Raw genomic sequence first — 21,761 nt, 5'->3', positions numbered from 1 at the left:
GGCAGAAACGTCTCAATCACGTGAATATAAAAGGCAGAGGCACGTGAATTTCTATAGGACTTAAGCACATGAATGTAAAAGGCAGAAGCATGTGAATTTGTATAGGACATTAGCACGTGAATATAAAATGGCAGAAGCACGTGAATTTACATAGGACATAAACACGTGAATATAAACAGACAGAAGCACGTGAATCTGTATTGGACAAGCACGTGAATACAGTAGGCTGAAACATGTCACAAGCACGTGAATATAAACGCACAACATAAGCACGTGAATATAAACGCATGGCATAAGCACGTGAATATAAACTCATGGCATAAGCACGTGAATATAAACGCACAACATAAGCACGTGAATATAAACGCATGGCATAAGCACGTGAATATAAACGCATGGCATAAGCACGTGAATATAAACGTATGGCATAAGCACGTGAATATAAACGTATGGCATAAGCACGTGAATATAAAAGAGGCACGTGAAAATGTATAGAACATAAGCAGGTGAAATAAAAGGCAGAAGCACGTGAATCTGTACAGGACATAAGCACGTGAGAAAGGCAGAAGCACGTGAAAATGTTTACAACAAACACGTGAATATAGGCAGAGGCACGTGACTACGTATAAGACATGCACGTGAATATAAAAGACAGAGGCACGTGAAAATGTATAGGACAAGCACGTGAATTCGTATAGGACATAAGCACGTGAATTTGTATAGGACATAAGCACGTGAATATAAAAGGCAGAAGCACGTGAATTTGCATAGGATATAAAAATTGGACAGAGAGAGAATGCAGAATTGTGCCTATGGGCCGGTTGTTCAAACTTCCTTCACCTCCTCCCTATCCCCCGAAAGGATGCGCGTTAACACAATATGCTAGTATCTAAGCACATAACACGGCAGGATAACAATAGGATAACAGCAGGATAACGATAGGATAACAGCAGGATAACACAGGATAACAGTAGGATAATAATAGTATAACACAGTAGGATAAACGCAGGATAACAGTAGAATAGCACAGTAAGATAACAGTAGGATAACACAGGAGAACAATAGGATAACAATACGGTAACAGTAGGATAACACAAGAACACATAGCACAGTAGGACATGCGAGACACGTAACACACACACCGTTGGCTATGCACGTGACACCCAGTAAAGCACCACGTTAATTACAAAGGATAATAGGCTAAAATGACGGTATCTTATAGTGAGTGGGATGTCGGCACGTGATATTATAGTATATCACGTGACAATATAAGGACGTGAAATGTGGCAGTGGGCTAAACACGTGGAATTATAGAAGAAAAAACACGTAGACTGATGCACGTGAAATTAAAGAAAATGTAGTAGTTCATCATAACCACATGAAATTAAAGAAAATGCAAAAGTTCATCATAAGCACGTGAAATTAAAGAATGTAAAAGTTCATCATAAGCACGTGAAATTAAAGAGGTAACAGTTTATCATAAGCACGTGCAATAAATAACAGCACGTTGAAATGCATAGGAAATGAACACGTTGCATTATAGACGACAGAACACGTGAAATTTTAGAAAACGACACATGGCACATTAACGTGAAATTATAGGAAAGACGCTAACGTGAACTATGAAACAATTTAGCATGAAATTACAGAAGGCATAATACTGACCAGGAGGGAAAAGCACGTGAAAATAGGATATACAGCATTAACGTGAAATTACTAGAAGGGAACACTAAAATTACGTAGAATATTTAACGTGAAATTAGAAATTATCCACGTGAAGATTACAGAGCCGAACACGTGAAATTAGCAATATGTAGGAGAACCTGTTAAGTATCGCGCGTTGAGTTTCCATCTGTAATAGGCAAGCCATATTTTTTTGTCACATTTTCTCTATTTGTTATTTTTTTATTTGTATTTTGACTGAGAGAAGCGGGGAACATGAGCCGTAAAAAAAAAAAAAAATGATTGTAAATATTATGCTTGTGTGAATAAAAGCTTATATATTTGTGGCTATACATAGCTAGGACGAGTGATTACTAACACCAGCCCGTTTTCTTTAGGCCTTTGATGTCTGTTAGTGAGGGGAAATAAGCAAAATTACGGCTGAGAGCTGGAGATTAAGAGCTTTTAGCAAGGGCAGGGGGTTAAATAAGGCTAATTGCTTTTCACTACTACCAGTATTATTGGATATCTTGTATTTCAGTACAAGACTTTTCAGAAACTATTGTATCACGGTAAAACTTAACCACACGAACGCGGCATTAACACCTGTCATCTCATACTCATATGGAAAGTAATTTTAGTACAATATGCAACACAGATAAATGCTTGTTGATTATAGACCACAAAACGCATAGAACAAAAAAAATTTACCTATTTTAGGGAAAGTTACCTGGACACCGCGACAGCTTGTTTACCGACGATTTCGTCAACTTGACTGGGGAATTTCTACCCCCCAGACCCCCTGTAATTTTAACACTCTAGGATTGGCATTAAACCTAACGTTGGAAGTCCTCAATTCCTGTCAGACACAAACTTCTAACCTAACCTATCCTAACCGACCTGTGAAAGACCCACGTGAAGATGAAATTTAGAAGACCTGCGGACGCGTGATAAAGTAGTAATAGAAGGATTTATGTACGGTCCTTGACTTTATTAGTATTATTTTTTTAGCCAGTACTAAATCCTGCTATAAGGGAAAAACGAATCAATGAAATTTCGTTTGTGTAAGGTATTTCCCTTGAAAGCGCCAACAGTAAATTAGAAGAGGGATATCAGGTGTTGCTTCCCCAATCAGCTTGCATATAATCAGCTTACTAGACTTGCAGATATGTGGAATTTGCATCAGCCAACTCAAAATATAAGGTAAGTTTTGTTTTTGAATTCATATATATTTCACTTGTTCTTTGCAACATAGGAAACTTATCTTCAACAAAATTAGTAACATATTCCTGCGCATGCCTGAGTTATCAAAGTTTTCCTCCTTTTGCAAGTCGTGACATTTATGCCAGTCAAGTTCTGTGCATTCCAGTTCAAGTATCTTGTTTGAAAGTTACCCAATTTCATAACGCGCTGTTTTAAAGCATTACAATTTGTATAAAATGGACGATGTTTTTTTAAACGTCTTGTACTTCTGTCGCATTTTCTTTTAGTCTTGTTACATGGGCTTTCAAATATTTGGTCCCTTGTTTACATGGTTCATATGTATTAAATTTTTGAACTACTTTCTGGCATTCAGAAGTGTATTCATGAGTTTTCTGAAGCTTTTGTGATCATTCTCAGTACTTTATGCGTACTGTATAATATACTCGTGCGTTGTTTTGTGGATGGTGATATGTCAGCTTTTCAATTGATGTGTCAACTCTTTTCGACACGTGTCAACTCTTTTCGTCAGATGTGTCAACTCTTTTCGATAGTTGTTTAAGGACTCTGAAATACAGCGTACTGTAAGTTGATGACACTGCACCGTCAAAATCTGCTCAGCTTCAGAATTATGTAAAGTTGATTGCAAAAGTTCTGGTCCTCTTTGTAACCTTCTATAACCCTTAACAACAGATTAGTATAGTAGTTACATGTAGTCGCTGTAATGTGTTTAGTTACTTAAACAGTGAATTCAGCGAAATGTTATCATTACCAAAATTAATAATCATGTTACGAGCTACAAAAAGGTGGAGGAGGAAGGAACTTTTGAAGGCAACTGTGCATTCTAGTCAGTGCACCCTTGAAGGTTTTTTGTTGACACTGTAGTCTGTATTGATCTGGGTGCATTAAATATACAAGTTTGTGCACGTGATTAATAATTTGTGCATTTTAATCCCACAACAGCTGTGCGCAATTTACAGTTTCTAAAATTCTAATGCGCATTTATTTTCCTTTTAGGCTTATATTGTTCTCATTTCCCCACTGCACATTCATTTTTTGTTGTTTCTGTATGTGCAGTTACGTGATTGAGCACATTGCAATATCAGCCATTTTTTCTAACCAAATCTATTTGCACAGAACAGCTGTGCATTCCATTACATTTCTTCAGTGCGCAGTAAGCTATGTGCGCTCTTGAGAACAGAGGTAATCCATTCAAATAAATCCTCAAGTGCGCATAAAGCTTTCTGCGCACGCATTCAGATTACATTCTCGCGGATAGCTTAACCACTCGCGCACCAGAGAACCATGATTTGCGCATACTTCCTTCAGCTCTGGTGCGCAGGTGGCTGTTGCGCACTCGTGAAAAAATACATCCTTCTTTATGCATCCATTCTGACACAAACACACCGTTCATTCACTAACCCAATGCGCAGTTAGGCTAAGCTATTGCACTCCGTTTTAAGTCGTCTCCTCATCATTAGCACACTGGAAATAAAACCCACAGCGCCGACAAACTGCGCATTCAGAATTTGCTGCCTTCCAATCTCATTACTTAGTGCGCACAACTTCCTGCCCATTAGCTTAATAAATTGCCAACGCCTCAGTGTTATGCGCAGTTTACACTCCTGTTCTCTGCGCAGTAAGTTATTGTGCACAGATTACTCTTATTGGCGCAGTAACTTACGCGCAGTGCGAAATTATGTTCATACCAAGGGGCGCAGTAAATTATTGCACGGTTCAAAAGCCATTATTTAATTTATGTTTTTTTAATGCTATGTTGGCGCAGTAAGTTATTGCGAAGTTATGTGCACTAAGTTTCTGCGCACTAAGTTTACAATCCTACTCATTGCGCAGTAAATTATTAGGTAGTGTACAAATCCTGTTCATGATTGCTATCTATCAAAGTCATCTGGGTGCGCACTGTGATAAACTGCACATTGTAATCAACTCCCCTGCGTAGTAAATTTTGCGCACAGTTTACAAATCCTGTTCATGTAGCAGTATAGCAAACCTTTCAGTTCCTTCTGCACACAATAACAAACTGCGCATTGTAATCATTCCCAAAGCGTAGCGAGTTATTGGGCATTCTACCTTTGTAGTTATCAAAACCATACGTCATCAATCACCTCCCTAGTGCGCAGAAACAAAGTCGTTGCGCACCCAGTTCTTTGTAATTAGCAAAAGCGTCCGTCTGCGCACTCGAGTTTGTAGGTGCAGCCTGCGCAGTAGCCGCACACGCAGTACAAGCCCAGTCCGCAAACGCCATTCTCCTCCCACCTTCCTCCGCATGTCTCTCCTGGGCCCTGGTGGAGAGGAAAACCGTTAGTGGAGAGAAAAGACACTGTCGGAGATAAAATGCGTTGGTAGAGGGAAAACCGTTAGTTGTTGGAGGAAAAAACTGTTAGATGTTGGAGAAAAAAATACGTTGGTGGAGGAAATACAGTTGATGTTGGAGAGAAAATAGGGTGGTGGAGAGAAAACCCGTTAAATGTTGGAGAGATAATACGTTGGTAGAAGAAAACCCGTTAGAGGTGATACACTCAAACACTATTTAAATGGCCATTATCCTAAACTGTCTCCCTGCATCCTTCCTCCTAAAAGCGGGCATGTAGCACCCGTCTAGTAGCGAACTTTTTCTCCTCTTTTGTCTAAATCTAAAGCAGAACTAACCAATACTCTCAGTCCTTCGTGTATACAGCAGGCCAACTCTGAATCTATCTTCCTCATTCTGTATTTCCCTCTGCCTATGACCTCCACTCTTTAAATGGAACGTGTCGTGTGATCCTGAAGCGAACGGATCTTGAATTTGGCTCTAATATTGAGTTTTGATTTTTTTTTTTTTTTTTAGATCAACTTTTTTTGCAGACTTCCATCCTACGACTCTTTTCTTTCGTTCCTTGTTTTTTCTTTCATTTCTGCATTAAAAAGTTTATGTATAAAAAACTGAATTGTGAGTCATTTAAACGGTTAAACTTACGTCAATTAAACCGATGAAATTTTAAAGGGGGAGGGCGAAAGGGAGGTAGGCTATTGCAGCTTTGCGACCTAGATCCCTACCACAATCACCACATAAGAGCCAGGAAGTGCACACACACACACACACACACACACACACACACACACACACACACACACACACACAAACTGCACACTCACCCTTCTAACTTACCACTTTACCCAACTTAACCTCATTCCAGCTTAACCTAACCTACCCTAACCCTACACTGCCCTGCCCTACCCTGTCCTACCCTACCCCTGCACTGCCCTACCCTACCCTGCCCTACCCCTGCACTGCCCTACCCTACCCTGCCCTACCCCTGCACTGCCCTACCCCTTTCTCATCACTAGGCATACCCACTCTCTTAACCTATTTTTAACCTACCCTACCCTACCGTACCCTAACCTAATCCTCCCTGCCCTGCCCTACCCTGGCCCATTCTTATCACTAGGCATAGTCACTCTCACATACTTGCCTACTTAACCTAAACCCATAAAAATAGTCTATTCGCTGATTCTCACAAACTGCTAAAGGTACAAACTTGAAATATTTGAGGGACATAGCCAAGGTTGAGGAGCAGATATGAAATGACTATGGGCCTATTTGAGCCAGTAGTTTTCTGAGATCGCCCGGAGGTCAATGGAAAGTAGTTTGGGTTCCGACATTTTTGCTCTGCGAGGATTTTGTTGCTTTCACCTTCGCCCAACGTGTTTGACATTCTTCTAGCGGGTCCCTACTACACCAGCCCTTTACTTCGAAATGCTCACTATATGAAGGGCGTTGAAATCACCAGGTCCGGCGATATCTTGACGTGTGGTGAAATTGCTAATGGTAATTTCCGTTTTCAAGTTATTATTATTATTATTATTATTATTAACTGCTAAGTACCACACGAGCCTTGGGAAGAAAGGTCAAGTTGGCTGAGAGAGAGAGAGAGAGACAGAGACAGAGACTGACAGACAGACAGAGTATAAGTAAATAAAACACTAAACTTTATAGAGGTACATATGAATCTTAACTGCAACCCACCTTGGCACACTCTGCAATGTTGCACAGACCGAGGACCACTCCGTACTTGCACTGGGAGAGGTCTGGGGGGGCTACCTCATTGGTCTGGGGGCAGGCTGGCACTCCACACACAGGCCTAGGGGAGAGGAAGACCGAGGATGAGGTGGATTATAGCGAAGAGATGGAGGAGGAGGAGGAGGTGAGCGAGATAAGGAAGAATGCCGTACGTTAAGATGGAAATAATGTGTGGTGAGAGAGAGAGAGAGAGAGAGAGAGAGAGAGAGAGAGGAACCTGGTTGATTATATAGTTGATGAGAGATAGCAAAAGAGGATGGGGTAAGTGAGAGATGATGACAGAGACAGGGAAGTGACGTAGTGAGGTAGAGAATCAATAGTAAGAGAGAGAGACAAAGAGGATAGGATAGGTTAGGGATGGAGCGGGAGAATGCGGTGTGTGGAGAAAGAAAACGCGGGAGAAAAAGAGGTTGAGGTAGGTCGCAGATGAGAGAGAGAGTTACACAGCTGTCAAAACGCACGGTGGGCGGAGATGGAGGCAAATAACGAGATGGAGCCAGAATGAATTTAAGACATGCACGTTAACACTCGGGCTTCTATGACTCTCTCTCTCTCTCTCTCTCACTGGAGGGGTTGGGTGTGGTCTGAACCCCATTAGGACGAGAGATGTTGCAAGAAAGAAAATAAAAAATAAAGGATAGAGAATGATAAATATGAGAGTAAAAATATAGCCAAAAATAAAAGTGAAAGAAAAGGAGAAATGTACGGGTAATAAAAGTGAGAATAATAGAAAATAATAAAAAAGTAGAAATAAAAAAAAACAATAAATGAAAAAACGTCTGAAAATTAAAGTGAAAGTAATAGAAAATAACGTAAGGTAAAAATGAGAAAAATATAAAATAACAAAATAAAGCAGAATAATAACAAGAAATAAAAACAGACAAAAATTAAAAGTAGAAAATAATAGAAAATATAAGTTGAAAAAATGGAAAAGAATAGAAATTAAGTTGATAAAATAGACAAAATAGAAAAGTAAAGAAAAAAATAGAAAACAACAAAAAAAATAAAAGTAGAAAAAATAGAAAACAATAGAAAATAAAAGTAGAAAACAATAGAAAAGTAGAAAAAATAGAAAACAATAGAAAATAAAAGTAGAAAAAATAGAAAACAATAGAAAATAAAAGTAGAAAAAATAGAAAACAATAGAAAATAAAAGTAGAAAAAATAGAAAACAATAGAAAATAAAAGCAGAAAAAATAGAAAACAATAGAAAATAAGTTAAAAAAAAATATATATAAGTTGAAAAAACAGAAAACAAGAGAAGAAAAAAGTTGAAAAAATAAACACAGTAGAAAACAATAATAGGAAAATATAACACGGAAAATACAAACAGGAAATAATAATAGATAATAATAGACCAAAATAGCAACAAGGAAGCTATGGGGGTCGGCAACAGGAATACATGTACTGAATGACCTCGGTACTGGCGCCGTCTTCATTAAGTCTTGTTTCTTTGTACTTCAGGGTGTGTGTCCAGTACTGTTAATTCCTCCTTTTTTCGCTGCCCACTTGTTAATTTCTCTCTCTCTCTCTCTCTCTCTCTCTCTCTCTCTCTCTCTCTCTCTCTCTCTCTCTCTCTCTCTCTCTCTCTCTCTCTCTCTCTCACACACACACACACACACACACACCATTGTCAACATGCCGCCTCTCTCCATATCAAATTACCGTTCTTGAGGGCACTACTGGTTATTTTGGTCCCCTACCCTTAATAGCTCTTACATAACTCCACGACCGCCGTCATGTGCTGTATAGAGAAATTGGACAGGGTTTAAAAATGAGGAGAGGGGGGTTACTGCGATGGTTTGGGCACGTGAGGGGGGTAACTGGGATGGTTTGGGCACGTGAGGGGTGTAACTGCGATGGTTTGGGCACGTGAGGGGGGTAACTGGGATGGTTTGGGCACGTGAGGGGGGTAACTGGGATGGTTTGGGCACGTGAGGGGAGTAACTGGGATGGTTCGGGCACGTGACAGGGTAACTCCGATGGTTTGGGCACGTAAAGGGGTAACTACAATGGTTTGGGCACGTAAGGGGGGTAACTGCAATGGATTGAACACGTAAGAGGGAGAACTGCTATGGTTTGGGCGCGTAAAGAAAATGGGAGAATGACGCAACCCAAGGAGGTACAGTGATTGGACGCCAGAGGGTATTAGGCAGCCTTGAAGACCTAGAACTGGATGGAAAACTATAAATAACGCAATGATAAAGAGGGGAAGACAACTGGAGGAAGTGGAAGACCAGCAGCCCTATCAAGACCTGTGCTGGTGGGGGAAGTTTGTGAGGCAGGACGACTGACAAGCGAAGAGAAAATGGTTGAGAAAAGTCCAACTGTTGCTCCTCTTTGTTCACGCGCGTTGAGAGAAGCGTTGTTAGTGATATTGGTGTCCGGTTAGTGGCATCGGTGTTCGGTTAGTGGTAATCGGTGTTCGGTTAGTGTTATCAGTGTTTGGTTAGTGGTAATCGGTGTTCGGTTAGTGGTAATCGGTGTTCGGTTAGTGTTATTGGTGTTCAGTTAGTGGTAATCAGTTTTCGGTTAGTGTTATCAGTGTTCGGTTAGTGTTATCGGTGTTCGGTTAGTGTTTTTAGTGTTCAGTCAGCGATATCAGTGTCTCCCTTGCATCATTTTTCATTTGATATAATTCCATGCTGTATTATTATTATTATTATTATGAAAGGTGTATACTACCACTTGTCTCTTCCCCGCACACATCATTTCACTGCACGGGAGTAGCCTAAATGGATGATTTCTTCCCAGTGGTTGATGGGTCTGATTGGCCAGGTACACCGGCATTACTTTACTGCTATTACTACTGCTATTATTATTATTATTATTATTATTATTATTATTATAAAAGTCTGCTGTAATTACCCTTATGATGTAATGATGGTTCACGTTTAATAAGGTACAAGAGAGGGCCGCCTTCATGTGGTGGCATCAATATAACCAGGCGGCTCCACTGCCTAGTTAATACAAACGTCCCTCAACTACTTCCCTATCCCCTTCTTGTGCAGTCCACCATGCTCCTTTTGGGGGATAGGGAGGGGGGTTGAGGGACGTTTTTATAACCAGGCAGCTTCACCGCTCGTTGATATTGGTGCCACAGCGTGAAGGCGTCCCGCACCGTATAGAAAACAGATACAGAAAATGAGTGGTAGGTGTATACAGAAATTGGCTGATAAAAAACGTATAAAAATGATATAGTCGAACATACAGAAAATTGTGGGATATAGAAAATGTATATTGGGTCTGATAGATGTAACAGCAATTTAATAGAAAACTTATTAAATGTAGATAGACAGATAGACAGGATAGATGGATGGATAGATAGACAAACATACTGAAAACGTAAGGTATAGAAAACGTATGTAGAGATAGGAGTGAGTTTGCACGGTATAGAATGAGCGAAAATGATAGCGACAGAAAACGGAAAGAGATAGAAAATGTGAGTTGGGTGCGTTATAGAAAATGGGTGTTGCGATGTGAGTGCGTGGCTGGGATGCGGTATGGGGGGTGGGGAGGAGGGATGGGGAGGTGGGGGTTGGGGGGGTAGGGGGTGGGGTGGGGGGAGGTTGTCAATGGGATAATAAGAGGAGGTCTGGAGCCCGCATCATCTGTACTGGCGCCATAGTCTCTCTCTCTCTCTCTCTCTCTCTCTCTGCAGAACGTTTTATTATTATTATTTTTTTCTTCTGATTAGCGCCAGACAATTTTTTTTTCCCCAAAAAATAGAGATAAATAAAAATAAGTGGAGTTAATATATAAGTAAAGTTAAATAATGTTAATACTTAGGCCTGACCCTCTAATAAAGGCCTGTGTTTTGAGTTATAAAATAGGAAACATTCACTCCATTCTTAGCTGGAGCGAAGAGGTTGGGATGATGATGATGATGATGATGATGATGGTGTGGAAAGCTCGGTGTTTTGATGATGATAATATTGATGATGATGTGGAATGCTCGGTGACTTTTGATGATGATGATGATGATAATACAGTATTGATGATGATGATGATGATGATGTGGAGAGCTCGGTATTTTGCTGGTGATGATAGTATTGGTGATGATGATGATGATGTGGAATGCTCGGTGACTTCTGATGATGATGATGATAATACAGTATTGATGATGATGATGATGATGGTGTGGAGAGCTCGGTGTTTTGCTGGTGATGATAGTATTGGTGATGATGATGATGATGTGGAAAGCCTGGTGTCTTTTGATGATGATGATAATATTGATGATGATGATGTGGAATGCTCGGTGTTTTGATGGTGATGATAATATTGATGATAGTGATGATGATGGTGATGATGATGATGAAACAGATGGAAGGAGCAGAGTCGTTTAATGATGATCGGTGATGATGATGACAGTGAGCGATACTGTAATGATGATGATGATAATGATGATGGTGATGATGATGAAACAGGGGGGAAAGAGCAGAGTTATTCGATGATGATGATGATGATAGTGATGATGAGGATGAGGATGATGATAATGATGATAAAACAGATGGCAGGAAAAGAGTAGTTTGATGATGATGATAATTGATGATGATGATTGATGATGATGATAAGTAATGAAGTAGAATGCGTAATTATTCAAAATCACATTCAGCCGGTCAGACTCGTGGAATATGTCTGTTTCCCCCCTGTTCCTCATCACCCGGCAGTGCAGTTAGGGACCTTGATCTGCATTTAACTGTTGCGGGGCGTATCCAAGAGCCATAGCGCATTTTTTTTTGAGGGGGGGGGAGGTGATTGGATACTCTCAATTATATGTGGAAAGAATGGAAAATGAAAGACTGACTAAGAGGGTGTATGTAGGTGAGGTTGAGGGAGGGAGAGGGAGGGGTAGACCGAGGACGAGGTGGAGGGATGGAGTTGAGAGGTATATGAGGGAGGGAGGGGTGAGTAGGGGGGGGAGGGTAGTCAAATGGTGGGTGACAGAGCGACTTGGAGGCGTTTTTGTCTGCGGCCACCCTTTGCGGGATTAGGGCGTCGGGCTATAGATAGATAGATAGATAGATAGATGTTTATTTATTTACTTTATTTTTTATTTATTTATTTTTTATTTTTATTTACAGTATTTATTTTGTTTTTATTTATTTATTTTATTTTATTTATTTATTTTTATTTATTTATGTATTTATTTTTATTTATTTATTCATTTATTTTCATTCATTTATTTATTTATTTATTTATTTTATTTATTTACTTATTTATTTTTATTTAATTTATTTATTTTATTTATTTATGTATATTTTTATTGATTGATTGATTTATATTTATTTATTCATTTTTATTTATTTATTTATTTATTTTTGGTCCTTTGGCTGCTTATATAACTTAATGTCAAAATAACCCAAAGTTGTGGCTCTCCATCCCTTCCATAGCACTTCTTCGTGACTGGCATCGAATTCTAGTGTTAATCCCTTGTTACACCTCAGCATTGGAGAGAGAGAGAGAGAGAATATGACGCTTCCTTTGTTTCCGTGACATTTTTCTGTTCAGGTGTTTATGATATTGCAGTCTATCTATCTGTCTATCTATCTATCAATCTATTTTCCTATCTATCTATCAATCTATTTTCCTATCTGTCTACCTAACTATTTATCTATCTATCTATCTATCTATCACGCTTCTAGTCGCCACGTTGCAAAAGGGTATTAGGTTGCATGTGCATGATAGACACTCTCTCTCTCTCTCTCTCTCTGTCAGGCGGCCTTGCGAGTTCCCTTGGCCTTCCCCTCCCCCCCCCTCTCTCGCTCACCGTCTCCTTGGTTATTGTCTTGTTTCTCCTAAAGTTAGCTTTTTTATATCTACATTTTTCTTCTTTATCTTTATTAGTTCTTTCTCGTCCTCTAACTATTGCTAACCATTTATTTATCTATCAGTGGATCTATCTACCTGTTTCTCTCTCTCTCTCTCTCTTTCTCTCTCTCTCTCTCTATCATCATCATCATCATCATCATCATCTAGATCTATCTGCACTGCCTGCCCTAAACACACGCACACACACACACACACACACACACACACACACACACACACACACACACACACACACACACCAACTGCGTAGAAAATGACCAGGGAGTTGTGTGCTATTACTTGAGCAGGGTAATTCTCTCTCTCTCTCTCTCTCTCTCTCTCTCTCTCTCTCTCTCTCTCTCTCTCAGCATAGTTCAGCCTCACCTAAACGTCTATCTCTCTCTCTCTTCTTTCACCCCAGTAATTTTGTCTGTCTATCTATCTGTCTATCATTTCATCTAGATCAGTGTCTCCATCCATCTATCTGTCCATCTATCTATCTATCTATCTGTCTGTCTATCTATCTATCTATAATACGAAAAGTTTCCACCACTAATCAAAAACACGATTATTAAGATGTAAAAAGCAAACTAAATCGCCAAGGAGAAGGCGTAACGAACCTTCCCGAAGCGCCAGGGAGACATCCTGCCGTGCGTGTGAACTCTCCGGGCTCTAAAAATACCTCATGAGCGTCCTTGGGTGTGTGTGTGCGTGCGTGTGTGTGTGTGTGTGTGTGTGTGTGTGAGAGAGAGAGAGAGAGAGAGAAGAGAGAGATAGGGTGATGGTCTGTGTGTGTGTGTGTGTGTGTGTGTGTTGGGCTAAGTATACACAGTTTTTCCATGAACGTAAATTGCATACAAATACGAGTCTTTTTTTTCATTTTTCACATATAATACAAATACTGAACACTCCCCCCCCAAAAAAAAAAAATAATAATAATAATAATAATAAAATAAAATAGCATGAAAAATAATGCAGTAAGAATGATGAAGGATTTTGATGAAAGTACATAATGAAAGGAAAAAAAAAAATTGCTTTGTAAGGATATTTAAGGATTGACTGAGCTTCTTTGTAAATATATAGATAAATGAATGCTTTATAAGTACATATATACATACATACATCCCACCATTCACATACATACACCTACGTACACACATCGTACCATACACATGCATACATACATACATATACACATACATACATCCCACCATACACATGCAAACATCCCACCATACACATTCATCACCATACACATACATCACCATAAACATACACACACACATATCCCACCATACACATACAGTACACCCATACATCACCATACATGCGTACATAAACATCATCATACACATACGTATACATACATCCCACCATGCACATACATACACATACACATTCACACACAAATCCCACCATTCACATACATCACCATACACACACACACACACACACACACACACACACACACACACACACACACACATTTAAGAACAATCCAGTTAAGCCTGTTTGTAAATCCTGCACCCAGTGGTCTGCCGTCCACTTAGCCTTCATTGACCGCGGATTGGCCCTCTTGTTGCTACCATCGCGTGAGTCGGGGATTACCTCTCACTCTCCTAGTTAGTCTCTCCCCTTTGGTTTTCATTACTCTCCTAGTTAGTCTCTATCTCCCCTTTGGTTTTCATTACTCTCCTAGTTAGTCTCTATCTCCCCTTTGGTTTTCATTACTCTCCTAGTTAGTCTCTCCCCTTTGGTTTTCGTTACTCTCCTAGTTAGTCTCTTTTTTCTCTCCCCTCTGGTTTTCATTGGCTCTGTTTCTTGAGTGCTATTTCGCTCTGTATGTCTGTTTGTCTGTCTCTTATACTTATCACCTCTGTCTCTCCCCTGATCTGTTTATCTATCTTTATCTACAGTATCTGTTTACCTGTTTCTCTCTCTCTCTCTCTCTCTCTCTCTCTCTCTCTCTCTCTCTCTCTCTCTCTCTCTCTCTCTCTCATTAAGAAAATTATAAACAGCAAAAAACAATATTTTAACTAATTGCGAGTTGGTGATCAGGCCCAACATTGGATGAGAGAGAGAGAGAGAGAGAGAGGGGGGGGGTTAAGAATCACATGTGTGGATTTAGAAAGTAGAATTAAGAACTAGGCTTCACCCTAACCCAGTGATCTCAAAGCGGGATTAGGAGGTGAGGGAGGGACGCCTTCACGTGGTGGCACTAATGCAGCCGGCCGGGGGTATTAATTCTTCTTATTCTTCTGCTGCTGCTGCCGCTCTGCTACTATTACTACTGCCACTACTAACTACTAATTCTTCCACTACTGCTACTACTACTGCTAATTCTTCCACTACTACTACTACTACTATTCCTCGACTACTATACTACTGCTGCTACTACTACTACTACTACCACCACTACTACTGCTAATTCTTCTACTACTACTACTACTACTACTACTACTACCACCCCTGCCACCACCACCACCAACCAGTTTCTTGCTAAGTCCAAAAATTCCCCTAAAATAGAAGCAACCGTCTAATTTCCATGCAGGTCCCTAATTATACCGCAGAGGGAACAAGGGCAAGGGGATAACAGACTTTGTCCCAGAAGCTGACCGGCAAGAGAATGGAACTTTTTATTATTTTATTTATTTATGTAATTTGTTCAGGACTGGGTATGGTAACTAATCTCTCTCTCTCTCTCTCTCTCTCTCTCTCTCTCTCTCTCTGAACCACTCCCACAACTTGAATGATATAAGTCGTCGTTGCGTGAGTCTCCTTGGTTACTAGTCAAATTTATCCTCCAATCTTATTACACCTGGTCATCTGAAGAGGGGTCATGGATGTTTACCAGGCGAAAAAGAAAAAACTGAACTAAAGGAATATTTGACGATTGAAACTGATTAAATAGTAGGATTGAGTCTCCTTGGTTACTAGCCACAAATATCCTAGAGTGACTAGTGGAAGATTTGACCTGAGTAATCGCTGAAGTGATAGGAATGAGTCTCCTTGATCACTAGTCAGATCTGTTTCCATTCTGGCAGTAGGAAGATTAGACCTGATGGAAATTGCTGAAGTGATAGGAATGAGTCTCCTTGGTTGCTAGTCAGATCTGCTTCCATTCTGATAATATGAAGATTAGACCTGATAGAAATTGCTGAAGTGATAGGAATGAGTCTCCTTGGTTACTAGTCAAATTTTTATTCTCCATTCTGCCTAGGTTTAGCCAGACTGTACGTTGCTCATGTCTCCAGAACACGAACACGTTGCTGACAAACGCTGTGCTACAACACATTGCATCGTTTTCTACGCCTTAATGCTGTGTACAGATAAAAACCGGTTCTTAAAAAGAAAAAAGAAAAAAAAATGAGCCACCCGTCGTGCATCTTAATCTGCGCTAATTCGGCTTGCGTGCCCAGAGCCATGACTTTACATAACGCGCAGGGAACTAGTTTTCGTGTCGCTCCGCCGAGGTGTTATGCGGTCCGCCCCAAGAATCCAGCGGTTCTATGCTCTTGTTCCTTTGTGTAATAACTATAAATCGGCGCTGGAATACGATGCTAGTCACGAAGAATTGTGAGAAGGATGCAGAACAGTAGTATTGTCTTGTTCCGCCAATGAGTTACGTGAAATAAGCCTCCAAAAGACGAAAATGCCGCGCAAGCGATAGCCGCGAAAGAACTTTGTTTTTGGTGTCACTCCGCCAGTGAGATAATAGGCACTATTTTCAATGGAGTGGGGGACTTAACGCCTCTTCCTTAGCGACATACTTGGCTCATTCTTCTTGGCGTTCTTTCGTATGTTACATATATTCATCTATCTATCTATATGTCTATCGTATATCTGTTTATGGACGCCTTCGGGTGGTGGCACTAGTGAAGCTTGGCGTCTCCAGTGCCTAATTACACAAGCGTCCTTGAACTCCCTATGCTGCAAAAGGAGGATAGTGGACTGCAAGATAAGGGCATTTTCAACCTGCAGTCCACGGGGTTCAAGGTTCAGACGGACTTGTAGGGTTGCAGGAACCACTATAGTAACGTTTCCTGTGCGGTTAGGGACCTGGATGGAACACTGATTATTGTGTATTGTAGTCTGTTTTGTAGCCCAATTTCCTCAGGCCAGACCAGCTTCTCTCTCTCTCTCTCTCTCTCTCTCTCTCTCTCTCTCTCTCTCTCTCTCTCTCTCTCTCTCTCTCAGTTGCTATGCGAGTGTGGGCAAAAAAGTAGGAAATAAACCCACACAGCCTAAGCATCTGTTTCCCGTCTGTGCAGGTGGCGAGAGAGAGAATGCAGTTAGCCTAGTCCGAAAGAGAGAGAGAGAGAGAGGAAGAGAGAGACAATGCAGTTAACCTAATCTGAGAGAGAGAGAGAGAGAGAGAGAGAGAGAGAGAGAGAGAGAGAGAATGCAGTTAACCTAATTTGAGAGAGATAGAACTACCCTGAGCAAGTGGTACAAAACTTCTTATATCTCACACAGCACAACCCACCACAGTCAGCGTTCCACCCAGGTCCCTAACTGTACCGAGAATGTCAAAGATCGATCTCGGGGTCTCCCATCAGAGACCTGTACGTGCTAACCAGTGTAGTACCAGGTCCCCCATCAGTACATCTTTTAATATCATTCTTGCATTTTTAATTATTTATTCATTTATCTTTATGTAAATGACTCATAACTAACACTGTGTTCACAATATTTTACTTGTCCGATATTTTTCTTTTTAATTTTGTAACATGTACTGTAATGCCTCACACTAAAATAATTCTCAAATTTTCATCTAGCAATAAATAAAATACAGCATACACCGCTCATTATTCATAACGTTAACTACATCTTACGAGTGCGCAGCTGAGAAAATTGTCACTGAACTGCGCAAAGACAGAACTGCATTATCCGGAAAAGCAATTAAAAAGAACTGCATTATCCGAATCCACAGGCGAGAAAGAACTAAAAAGAACCGCATTATCCGAATCCACAGGCGAGAAAGAACTAAAAAGAACCGCATTATCCGAATCAACAGGAGAAAAACAGATAAAGAGAACTGCATTATCCGAATCAACAGGTGAGAAACAAATAAAAAGAACTACATTATCCGAATCCACAGGCGATAAAGAACTAAAAAGAACCGCATTATCCGAATCAACAGGCGAGAAAGAACTAAAAAGAACCGCATTATCCGAATCAACAGGCGGGAAAGAAGTAAAAAGAACGGCATTATCCGAATCAACAGACGAGACGCAGACAGAAAAAAAAAAATTGCTTGGAGTGAATGGGTAGAGAGGCACAAACGATGACGGGCAGTGCAGATGGAAAGGAAAAGTGAGAAACGAAGGGTAATGAAGATAGACGGGAGGCAATGGTGCGTAATGGTCGTATAGATGGACCCCTCTTCCTCTGCCACTACACCTGCGCCTGTTGTCCACTCCTGAAGGCGACTGCACACTCCCAGGCAAAAAAAAAAAAAAAAAAAAAAAAAAATCTAGTAAATTATGCAGGACGGGAGATTAATAAGGAAAATTGGAGTTCTGTAATAATTTTGGGTCAAATTAAAGTGATTTATTTATTTATTTATTTTTTTACCAGATAAGTTCACTCGTTACCAGCGCAATCCCCCCCCCTCTCTCTCTCTCTCTCTCTCTCTCTCTCTCTCATACTAAGCTTTTCTAATAATCCATACATCATTGAAAAATAGCATAAGTTCAGTGTAGGAATTTAGTCAGTGATAGGATCGTGTTAGTGATACCTGAAAATTACAGATAAAATGAACCAAACCTGAAAAATAGACATATATAAATTTCCCTAACCTACCTGTTTTAATATCATCTCACTCTGGCTTTGAAAAATTTGGCTAGAACAGAAAATTTGACCCCCAAAATGCACTAGGCATATATAAAATTCACTACAATAACTATTTTAAATTTCATGTCAGTCTGGTCTATGAAAATTTGACCAAAACAGAAAAAAAAAAAAAAATGTTTAAAAAAAGGCGAAACCGAAATCTCCTCAGAAATGTAAACAAAACATTCAAAACTCACCGAAGCAGGAGGAAGGCGAGGGAGGCGACGAAGAGGAGACGTGAGGAGGTGGAGGTGGTGGTGGTGGTGATGGTGGTAGTTGTGGTGATTGCCATAGTTGTGGTGGCTGGGCTGAAAGGGGTAAGAGGAGGGGGGGGTTGTTAGTGGCGGGCAAGGTCGTCTGCTGGATTGGAAGGTCTGGTGGGTACAAACTCGGCCATTGCTCATTTTTACCTCTTTATATTATTTTTATACTACTACTACTACTACTACTACTACTACTACTACTACTACTGCTACTGCTGCTATAATACTTATTTTACTTCCAATAATGATGCTAATAGATTCAATCTTTTTGCCTGGGCTTCTTCTTCTTCTTCTTCTTCCATTATTATTATTATTATTATTACTATTATTATTATTGGTAATAAGTTATATTTGTATGAGCCGAGTAATAAAAGCTGAACTTTATCTAATAATGCTGATAACTGTAGTAGCAGTAGTGGTAGTAGTAGTATATTACAGTTGTATAGCATCAGTAATGGTTGTAATGTTAGTAGTAGTAATAGTAGTAATATAGTATCAGTCTTGGTAAAGTGGTAGCTGCAGTAGAATAGTATCAGAAGTAGCAGTAGTATAGTATTAGTGGTAGTACTCGTAGTAATAGGTACTGTTCTTGTTGTTGTTGTTGTTGCTGCTGAGTGTGTAGGGCTATGCAGCAAACACAGTGTATCGGCTGAGTTGCTTTCATCTGCTGGGCACCTGATGGGGGGAGGAGGTGGCCCAGATTTATTACTTCAGTCCCCCCCCCTCTCTCTCTCTCTCTCTCTCTCTCTCTCTCTCTCTCTCGCCAATGCTATGATTCCTTCCGCACCTTTCTCCCGTTTTCTTTTTCATGTTTTCTGAATTTCGTCTCTCTCTCTCTCTCTCTCTCTCTCTCTCTCTCTCTCTCTCTCTCTCTCTCTCTCTCACACACACACACACACAGACACACACACACACACACACACACACACACACACACAGACTAGACCTCTTTCTATCTAGGTAACAAGTCTACCACTAACACAGACTCAACCAAACCTACCTATAATCAACACCTGTAATACACGTTAATTAAATTGCTTTCTATAATTACTCTTCTAATTATGAAACTTTATAATTATATATGAAGTTCGTAATTATTATGGAAAATGAAGTTTGGATGATAGGAAGTTTCAGCTGCATGTGTGTGTGTGTGTGTGTGTGTGTGTGTGTGTGTGTGTGTGAGAGAGAGAGAGAGAGAGAGAGTGGATGAGTTGCATGAGTGTGTATGTGTATGTGCGGAGAGGAAGAGTTGCATGAGTGTGTGTGTGTGCAGAGAGGAAGAGTTGCATGAGTGTGTGTGTGTGTGTGTGTGTGTGTGTGTGTGTGTGTGTGTGTGTGCAGAGAGGAAGAGTTTGTGTGTGTGTGTGTGTGCAGAGAGGAAGAGTTTGTGTGTGTGTGTGTGTGTGCAGAGAGGAAGAGTTGTATGTGTGTGTGTGTGTGTGTGTGTGCAGAGAGGAAGAGTTGTATGTGTGTGTGTGTGTGTGTGTGTGTGTGTGTGTGTGTGTGTGTGTGGTATAGAGGAAGTGCGGCTTTGTGTGTGTGTCTGCCTGTCCGTCATGAATCTCTCTCTCTCTCTCTCTCTCTCTCTCTCTCTCTCTCTCTCTCTCTCTCTCTCTCTCTCTCTCTCTCTCTCTCTCTCGTTGTTACCAAACACATCTATATTTCTCTTCTCAAATAATTTCCTTTTTTTTTTTTTATGTTATGAATAATTCTGTACAATTTTTTTTTTACTGGTTTTGATAGATGCCCTGATTTTTAAAGAATTATTTTTTCACTTAAGATGGACTGTTTATTATTATTATTATTATTATTATTATTATTTCTTCTACTGCTGCTGCTACTACTACTACTGCTGCTGCTGCTGCTACTACTACTACTGTAGTAGTAGTTATTATTATTATTATTATTATTCATTCATCATCCAATCCTACGTTGCCCCATGAGAAGCGTAGGAGCCCGGGGATAGGCAAGTTTGTCCTGACATTTAACATGAGAGTGACCAGCCTCACTCATCCCTGAGTGGCATTACGTGAACAATAAACCTCAACCACTCCTTGGATATAAACTTTCACCGGCTCAATCTGACTGGAGTGCCGTAATTACCCACTAAACCACCAGGCGCCATTATTTGGTTATATGGTTACCACCCAGCGTAGTAAATGGTTTCCTGGTGTACGGGAAACCATTCGGCTTGTCACTCAGTGTAGTCACCCACAGGCAGAAGGAAGAGGAAAGAATGAAGGAAAGAAAGACAGAAGAGGATGGAAGGAAATTATTATTATTATTATTATTATTATTATTATTATTATTATTGTTGTTATTTTACTATTACTAATAATAATAAATAGTAATGCTATTGCTGCTGCTCCTACTAATACTGTGCTTAGACCATTATTATTATTATTATTATTATTATTATTATTATTATTGTGGGTGGTGATGTTGCCATAGAAGGTGTAATGTCTAAAATAGTGGTAGAATGCGGGTAGATTGTGGTGGATGGTGGTAGATTTCATTGATCTGATTGGTGATATAGTGGTGGTGGTGTGGATGTTGGTTGTTGGGATGGTGATAGTTGTAGGTAGTGGTTGATTGTGGTGGTTGGAATGATCGTAGTTGAAGGTAGTTGCTGGATAGTGGTAGTTGTGGTAGATGGGATGGTGGTAGTGCAGATAGTCGTAGTTTTAATGTTGGTAGTCAGTTGTGTTTTTTCTGATGGTGGTGGTTGTGGTAGATCCTAGTAGTTATAATATGGATTGTGGTAGTTGTGGTGGATGGTGGTAGTCTGGATTGTAGTAGATGGTAGCTGTGGTGGATGGTGGTAGTCTGGATTGTGGCGGATGGTGGTAGTCTGGACTGTGGTGGATGGTGGTAGCTGTGGTGGATTTTGGTAGTTGTGGTAAACTGTA

The 21,761-nt window shown here is 40.2% G+C and overlaps 1 protein-coding gene across 1 annotated transcript in view; it reads right to left on the bottom strand.

Annotated features, from left to right (window-relative positions):
- Window positions 1-4,990: 4,990 nt before the first annotated feature.
- Window positions 4,991-21,761, bottom strand: part of LOC145402244 (neuroparsin-A-like) — an 18,875-nt gene continuing 2,104 nt past the window's right edge. Inside the window, exons 2-4 of the mRNA XM_080274366.1 lie at window positions 18,787-18,897; window positions 6,890-7,004; window positions 4,991-5,165 (exon numbers count right to left, since the gene is read on the bottom strand). Of these exons, the coding sequence (XP_080130492.1) occupies window positions 5,037-5,165; window positions 6,890-7,004; window positions 18,787-18,881 (339 nt within the window). The 5' untranslated portion in view covers window positions 18,882-18,897 and the 3' untranslated portion in view covers window positions 4,991-5,036. The remainder of the gene's footprint in view (window positions 5,166-6,889; window positions 7,005-18,786; window positions 18,898-21,761) is intronic.

The sequence above is a fragment of the Coenobita brevimanus genome, chromosome 57, assembly GCF_032717465.1.
Source record: "Coenobita brevimanus isolate Jiangsu-jjx chromosome 57, ASM3271746v2, whole genome shotgun sequence".
NCBI lineage: Eukaryota > Metazoa > Arthropoda > Malacostraca > Decapoda > Coenobitidae > Coenobita > Coenobita brevimanus.
Note: the sequence above shows the minus strand (reverse complement) of the source record. Positions and strands in the feature narration are given on the sequence as shown.